The sequence below is a fragment of the Rhagoletis pomonella genome, unplaced genomic scaffold (assembly GCF_013731165.1).
Source record: "Rhagoletis pomonella isolate Grant_MI unplaced genomic scaffold, Rhpom_1.0 Rhpom_scaffold_00012, whole genome shotgun sequence".
NCBI classification, from domain to species: domain Eukaryota; kingdom Metazoa; phylum Arthropoda; class Insecta; order Diptera; family Tephritidae; genus Rhagoletis; species Rhagoletis pomonella.
The window spans coordinates 17817588-17826540 of NW_023458566.1; the positions used below are offsets into that span (position 1 = coordinate 17817588).

General features: G+C 36.5%; 1 protein-coding gene across 1 annotated transcript in view; it reads left to right on the plus strand.

Annotated features, from left to right (window-relative positions):
• Nucleotides 1-4497: 4497 nt before the first annotated feature.
• Nucleotides 4498-8953, plus strand: part of LOC118747989 — a 72291-nt gene continuing 67835 nt past the window's right edge. The window contains exon 1 of the mRNA XM_036482241.1: nucleotides 4498-4882. Coding sequence (XP_036338134.1) covers nucleotide 4882 — 1 coding nt within the window. The 5' untranslated portion in view covers nucleotides 4498-4881. The remainder of the gene's footprint in view (nucleotides 4883-8953) is intronic.

Below are 8953 nucleotides of genomic sequence, written 5' to 3' on the forward strand. Positions count from 1 at the left end.
TCAAACAACAAAGCATCAGTATCTATTTTGTCCTCGTTAACCTCCAGACCCATTCGCTTTGCCTCTCTATGTAATCCCGAGAAGGCAGAACAGACGTAGCCCTTGTTTTTTACAGATAATCAGTCCCATTGTGTAAGTCGCAAATTGGGCTAAATTGTACGACTCGACAACATTGGCATTGTCTACTGTCGTGCTGAAATAAAGAAACGACGAAAATTGTCGAAAATTGTACAGTGCTGCCAAGTTTTTCCGTTTTAATACACTAGTCGAGTGGAAATTTTAGGCAATGATGTGAAATTTTCGATACGATTCGACTCTCGAAAAACGACTTGCATTCGACACGACTCGCGCAATGAGGGTGAATATCGATGTAGTCGGCATACGCCAGCAATTGTACGCTCTTGTAAAGTATTGTGCCTGAGCGTTTCAGTTCTGCGGCTCTCTTATTATCTTCTCCAACATCAGATTAAAGAAATCACACGAAAGGGAGTCACCTTGTCTGAAACCTCGTCTGGTATCAAACGCCTCGCATAGGTCCTTCCCAATTCTCACTGAGCTGATGGTATTCCTCAACGTCATTTACACAGCCGTATTAGTTTCGCGGGGATACCAAATTCAGACATCGCGGCATAAAGACAACATCTCTTCGTGCTGTCGAAAGTGGCTATGAAATCGACAAATAGATGGTGTGAGTCGATCTTCTGCTCGCGTGTCTTTTCCAAAATTTGGCGTATTGTGAATACCTGGTCTATGGTGGATTTTCCAGGCCTAAAGCCACACTGATAACTGAACTGCGTACTGCCTCAAGCAAATTTTACATAAGAAAATTTCTTAGCCATTTCCTGTACGTCATTTTTTGCTTTTCTTGAGAGCTAAATACTGGCCTTTATTCATAAAAAATAAGATAGGTTTCAAGAGCTTTATAAATTGGCATTTTCATACAAATTTTCGATTTATAAAACAATTAAAGTCTTCTTTTTTTATGAATTTGGTGGTAAAAATTTAAATTAACTAACAAAATAACTAATGTGAAATAAAATACAACAAAAGAAAATAAAATAAAATAAAATAAAATATATAAATAACAAAATATGTATAAATAAAAAAATATATAAATGAAATAAAATAAAATAAATAATAATAACACAAAACTTTTTGGCAATCGCTCCAACCGAGGATCGATGCTAGGACCTACAGACTTGTAGTACGCAGCTCTCACCACTCGGCTACCGTGGACGCCAAACCCGCTCGCGTTGTTTGCTTACTTGTACAATAGACAACAGCTGGCCGTTTTTACCAGCGTTGCCGTAAGTCTATGCTTTTATTCTCAAATTACCGGATCCGGTCCAGGTTGTACTTGTATTCGAATTAAAAATTCTAAGGGCAGTTTTCTTAAGTAGTTTTTAAAATTACATCAACTAGAGGGCCCTTTTTCATTAAGGCTCCGGACACTTCCTCAAATCATAGCCCTTTTAACATTTTTCCTGGTCGTCATCAATATATCAATAGCACTTTAGGAAAAATCTTAAGTTTCAAAATGCCACAAAAAAGCGCCGAAATACGTAAACTTAATTTTGAGTCGTAGATTAAGAATCTGTACTCTGTTTTCCTAGGCCAGGTCATTTTCCCGAAATATTTTAAATTCTTATGAAAACCAATCAAAGTTTAACTGGTAAAAAATTAAAAAATAAGGATTTTTTTATTTTGTAAATTTTTTTCATTTTTTTTCTAAATTCTGATCTTTTACAAACAAATCAAGCTACTAATGAAGAAAATAAATGGAGAAATTAAAAAGTTATGAATGGTCAAATGAAAATGCGTAATAATTTTGTCGTATGAAATATGAGTAGGAAAGAATGTTACTCATACGCCATGTGTGAGTATGTTATTTTTTAATTTTTCCGATTAAAGGTAAAATTTGTTCACATTCACAATGCAAATTAAGATGAAAACGTCTTGAGAAAATGACCAGATATAGAAAAACTGTATACCTATCCGTAATCTATACCTAAAATTAAGTCTACAATCCTTGGCGTTTTTTTTTTTGTCAATTTAGCCTTTCTGGCAAAGTAGGGGAAAAATGGGAGAGTAAAATCGGTCCTCTCTTTGTCAGAAGTTGCAAGATTTTACCCGAAGAATTTTTGCTGGTAAAATCTGGTCAAACCATCTGGTGTCAAACCATCAGCTGTTCAAATGATTTCAAATTTGAAAAACAAAAGTGCATCTGCATTTTCACCTTATTAAATATATCCCAGCGAAGAAATATCAAGTTTTGTAAGTATTTTTGTTAATTTGCTGGAGTATTTGAGCAAAATTCGGAAGATCGCCAAATGATAAAAAAGCTGCTATGTAAACAAAAAATGGCGCCCACGGTGTATTTGACAGTTTTACCAGTTTTTACCCGAAAAGCGTTCCCGTACTTTTTGGCTTTTCTGTCTTTCTTTGATAGCAATTTTGCTTTTTGACAGTTTTACAGGTTTTATCTAGAAAAGTAGAGGAACGAAGCTATTGTGTGTATAGTATATTCAAAAAGGTCTGTGTGTTCATTCGGATATTTAGAAAATTTATGAACCGATTTGATTCGAACTTAGTACGCATATTACCCTTACAATAGAAAATAATTTAGCATAAAATTGGCCCTCCAGTTGGCACTGAAGTCGAGATATTTCGACAATTTGTATTTACGGACCGATTTAGTTCAAATTTAATATACACCTTCTTACACACATGGTGGTACAATTGAGGCAACAGTTTTTCATTTTAAACATTTTGTTGGCAACTAATGGGATACACTCTTCACGAGTGTATTGATCCAAGATTCGGCGTTTGTCAAAAAACACACCCAATATAAGAAATGAGAACTATTGAATTTATGTGGCCTTCACACTATCTTGATTGCGCGTCAGTCATAGCTGCACAGCCAAATAAATTAATTTCGCCTTAGAAAAATTTTCACTTAAATCAATTTAATTTAGTCGAAATTAAGGTTCAAATTAAGAAAAAAATTTTTTTTGTCATTTAATTTAGGCGCCACTTTTGAAGTAAAGTACAATACGCTTTTGAAGAATGGGTGCGATATGTTGATTAAAAAATAAGATTGCAAATATCATTTCTAAAGGAAAGTCAATACTTTGCCTACGTTTATTTATTTACATACATACATATGTGCCTGCAAAGGAAGAGGACTAAAAAATGTGTTGGGTATAAATACTTTCTAGTATCTCGTATCCAGCTCTCGAAAAATATGTTTCCCTCTTTCTATTGCTTGAAAATACGCTATAAATTTTCAGGAAGAAATACATATGTAAATGTACGACTATTTATTTTCTTGAGAGCTACAAACTGATTTAAGAAATTTTTTGTCACATTTCTCTGTAAAAAATTTTAACCTAACCTAAAATTTTAACCTATTTTAAAGGAACGGAGATGTTCATTAAAAATGGCCGTTAACCCTCTGAATGTACGGAAATGTTAAGCAACAATTTTTACTAGGGCCCGCCCAACAAAGAATGATCCGATTAAACATTAGTGCGCTATAGTCTTTTTATATAAATTTGGAGAGGTGCCATGAAAAAAAAACTTCAGAATCTATCCACTCCAAGTCAATAGCCAGCGGTTGTTACTGATTGTTAAAAATTGTTGTGTAAATTGTTTCTATAAACAAACATATGTACATATGTACATACATATTTTCGTCTGCGAGCTCTGCACCTCTTTGAACTGTCTAGCATTTTGTTCACAACGACGCCGGACATGCAATGAATGTCAATTTGTAGGACACAAATTGCACTCAGCTGGCAATGGTTAACACCATCTTCGAACAACAACAACAATAACCGCTACAACAACTAAGTACTAGTGCAACCATGTACCCATATGCAGCACACAAATTACGTTCGTTGGCATGAGTGTACACGTACATACATACTATATGTAAGCATCTTACAAAAAAAAAAAAAAACGAAATCAAACCTTAGTTAAATCTATTTTTAGCTTCAAACTGGTGTATTTGTACTGAGCGTGTTAGGCGCCATCCTGCGAAGGAGGGAGACGGTGAAAAGAGGAGGTGCACCGCCGAGCTTATCTATCGACACCAACTCTAATGGAAAACCACAACAACATCACAGACGGAGAGCAAACAAAATGCGCATGTCTCAACAACCCGCCGACCAGAGCAGCAGAAGGACCAGAGAATTACTTCGATGTGTGTCGACACATGACCATCGCAACGTTGACAGCAAACAGCAAACCAGCAAACCAAGAAATGCCGACACATTACAATTACAGCAACAATGCGTGCGGCTGTAACAATAACAATGCCAAAGGACAAATACAAAGCCAATATTAAAGGATACGGCAGCAAAAACAAAGAACATCGAAGCGCAATGAGGAAGCAGCCACGCCGCTAAGTGGCAGGCAACAAAACCCCACCCACCACTCTTCATCCATAGCGACCAAGCAGGAGCTAGAGCGTTCACAGCGCGGGCTATCGAAAAACAAAATTGAAATCACATTTCAGTTGGACTCGCGTCATACAATTCGTCTGAGTAATGAACGCATCACTGCAGTGGCAATTCAATACATTTAAATGTGCGCACGCACACGCACACGCACATGTACATGCATAAAGGAAAATAACAGAGATTAGTCGCTCGGCAAACGGTTCGCCGCTGTTTTAGTGCTGGGAGTCGTAGTGATGAGGGGAAGCAATTAAGTCGCTCAAGCTCAAGGATAACGTGAACATGTGTGTGGCCCTGAATGCCGAGTAAAAAGTTCGAAAGTGAAAAGTTTACCCAATTTAAGAATGTCTAAGGACGGCTAAGAGATTAAAGGAAATGCACATTTAATGAATTTCTAGGCAAGTGGCCTAACTCTGCAAGAAGTAAGTGAAGTTGATGGCAACAATAAAGTTATATGATCAAGTGCAAAAGTGTAAAGTAGAGGAGCGAGCGGGAAAAGCTCTATTAGTAATTGCGAGTATAGATGGACATGGCTTTCAGTTAAATTTAACTCGAGAAAAATCGTGGGCGATGATATTAGTGAAAAGTGAAGCGTTGAAGTACTTATGTAAATAAAAAGTGTTGAAGAGGGGCATGGTGTGCCAGGCACTGGTGGTTACAAGGGTTGCATGCGAGCGCGTAAGTGCATTTTGGTCGTTGGTACGATTGGTGTAAATTAATGATGTACGTGTGTGTATGTGTTGTGCAACTGTGTTTCCATTTATAGCGCACGATTTGCCAAATGAGACTTTCAATCACTTCCAAGCGCTTCCAAATTTTAAGTTTTTCACCCTTGCTTTGGTAGACGATTCATACCTTCTTTTATGTTATGCCGCACTTTTAATAAAATATAAATTTAATGGTTTTCTGTTTGCATCAGCACCTCCTATGAAAATATGAAAACTATGGAAAAATTGTAGACCTACACTACGTATAAGCAACCACGAATGGCTTGTGTACATATTTATGTGAACAATAATCAGTTTGAGTCATGAATATGGTTGTAATTGCGGTTGAGGAACTAAGAATACCAATTACAGTGAAGAAAATCAATATTTTATTAATACCAAACAAATTCTCGTAGCCAAGTACTTAATTTCAAAACTAGCGCACGCCACGCAACGCAGTTTAGATGTACAAAACTGTTGGTCCGTAGATAGGAATTTTGATATAATACTAACGCGACGAAAAAACACATACTTTTTTCAGTTGATGTTGTTGTGGCAATGGTTAACACCGCATTCTTGGGTATTGCGAAACGTACACTGAGGTTTCAGTTTACGGACATGGATTCATGAGAACAAATTCGATTAATAGCTGGGACAGGGGCACGACCAGCTCTGCGCCAACGACTTTGATTTGCTCAGCCAGTACGTCAATGTCTGCAAGCGTCGTCTGTCGTCTATCACAACGTTAATTTATAAAATTTTTCTTTGTTTGATCAGGGTACTAAGTAACTACCATGTTCCGTGCATCGGCGAAGCCGACCAACCTCACAACGCTGCCAGAGATGCTCAATGTACTTAGAACCAAATATTTTACTAAATATGTATCTTCTTTCAGGGGCTCGTAGTTTCGCTCTTTGGTATCATCGTCTCTCTGCTCCGGATTTTGTTGAATTTCGCTTTTATGCGGATTGTGGTCACTGATTAAAGTGAACCTAGAGACAAGAGTTCGAATTCGATGCCCGATTACAACACCCCAGACAGGTGCGAGCCACTTGCTGTATTGCAGTGATTTCAGTGATCATATTTTCCGAGGATATCCAGTAAATGAAAAGAGGTGAATTCCCTACAGAGGGTCCGGATATTATAGGTGCACATGCATAAATCTAAGTCCTTGTTTCGTTTGAGACGTCATCTATGGGAAAGTAGGTTATTATCCGACACTTCTATGGTAATTTCTTTGGATTGGCATTTTACAGACACAACTAACGTCAGTGCACCCTTAAAGCAAATAAATCTTAGTGGCTCCAAGAAGCTTCACACGAGTTGGCAACTGCATTTCGTGTGTTCCTTAGGTCAGCTCCCGCAAACGCTTATACGCTCGGTTGCGGCCGTCCCTACTGATGATCAGACCTTCTCCGAGTTATCCATTCCTAGAAGAATTTAACGGTTCTGCATGCTTTCTGCATTGTTTTCGTCCGCATTTCGCTGAGCTGACCTATAGCCCAACTGTGCAGCAGCGAACCAAAGGTAGTGGCGTTCAGATGTATCCAGATGTTACTTTACTTTTTAAAATGTTAAGTTCAAGTTTATTGTTTCACATACGGCACTGATCATTAATAAAAAAAACTGTTTAAGCTTACAATTTGCTCCCTGCGGCACGGCGCGGTATTGCGGCTTAACTTTTATCTGCTCAGTACTGTAAGTTGAAGTGCAGACATACATATGTAAATACATACATAATTGCATACTGAACTTCAAAATTACTTCAAAACTCAACTTATCTGAAGAACGAAGATATTAAATATGAAGAGGCTGTACGAAGTGAATCTCCAACTGCCACACAAGAAAGGAAATATGTAATAATGAACGAATGCAAAGGCACATCCATATGTAAATACATACATACACTCGGCGACAAATGAAAGTGCACATCTTGTTCTAAAATCCCGTTAATCTTTGAGAATTTTTTTGAGACTGTTTTTTATATAAATAAGAAATCAATGCTTATATGGAAAAAAGTTCAAAACCCGCCACTACAAAAATTCTCAAAAATGAACGCGATTTTTTAGCCGTTTGAAACTTGCACTTCATTGGACTGAAATTGTGGGAATTCTAAATAAAAAGTTTAAAATTTTGATGAAACTTTTTTGAATTTTTGTGAACTTTATTTAAAGTGTGTAACATCACATGGGTATGTAGGTGGCGGTAGATTCACCTCAATGCAGTTGAAGGGTCGCGGCGGGCGGAATCCTCTGGTGCCTTAGCTCTTTCGGCGCGGGGTGGGTTTTTGCCATCCCCCAACTGAGTCCACATAAACTTTAATTATTAGGATTCCTAACTGAAGCTAAGTGACAAAAAAAATAAAACGGGGAGCACTACCAAGGAACAAAATACTATTCGAAAACAAAATTGGAGGAATAACACACCCTTCTAACAAACGTGCTTACAGACGAGCGAGGCCTAAGGTGGCAGTCGACACTCGCTTTCTTAACCCTACCCAACCATGACCTTCTAAGCCAAATGATTTGGAAGATCCCCTCATAAGAACACTGTTCCTACCTCCCTATGTCATCGCTATGTTCCCAGGAAAACTAAAAATTTTAACACATGATTTAATCGTTACAACTTCAAGCTATATTTGCATTCATTTTAAAGAAAAATATACACTAGCACTAAAGTTGTTATTGTTTTGGGATAAGCCAGATTCCTTAACCGTTAAATTACACTATTTTCTTAAAAATAATTTATCTTTTTGTTTTTAGTTTTGGTTTCACATATTCTTATACAACAAATGAAAATTTAACTTCAAGTAATTTGCAAAATAAAATTATCCTGAACATATTCATTAACCCCTGTATAATCTTACTGCGCAGGCCCAGTCAGATAAAGCTCTACTCAGGAAAGCTCTACACTTATGCTAAATAATTGTAGCAACTATGTCTTATCCTAACAATTTACTTCACAAGGGCTTTTTGTTTTTTTTTTTTTTTTTTTTGTTTTTTTTTTGGAACTAATAAGTTTAAGAGCAAGCGATCACCAAAAAGACATAACAATAAAAGTTTGCATGTGGTATTAATAGTGAGAGCTTTGAATCTCAGCTAGTACATATGCATCGGCATATGTATGAACATATGTATGTATGTACATACAGAAGTGGACTTGCCAATATACCCACGCATGCACATAACACGCTGGCTTATATGCACATATGTACCTGGCATACAAATTTACATAGGTAGTCTTTTTGGATCGGCTTTAAGCGAAATAGAGAAAAAAGAATGAGAAAAATTTATTGTCACTTACATGTATGTATGTTTCCTTACAGCTCCAGCGTTGAAAGGCCTTCCAGCGTTGTAGTTGCGATTTTCACCGATGCTAGGGTGGCTATTAAAGTGCTTGCTCAAAACATTTTAACTTTTTTCTCGTTTCGCTTAAGTGACTTAATATGAATTGCACTTAGGGTTAGAGTTAATTTCACTTTCTATTTTCTTATAATTTAATATTTTAAACTTTCGACACTTTCATTAATTTTTCCATGATTTATTTATTTTCTCACGATAGAAATTCTAGGAATTAATTATTTTTCTTCAGGTTTTTTTAGAAATAAACGATCGATCTGGGCTTGCTAACTAGTTATTGAGAAATTTTTATATATATTTTTTTTTCCTTTCTTTAATTCACGCACTTCTCGAACTTTAATTCTTAAACACTAAACCCTACGTTTGTTTAACTTTTAAGATTTTATGATTTTTCTTCTTTTTTTTTTTTTTTTTTTTTTTTTTTTTT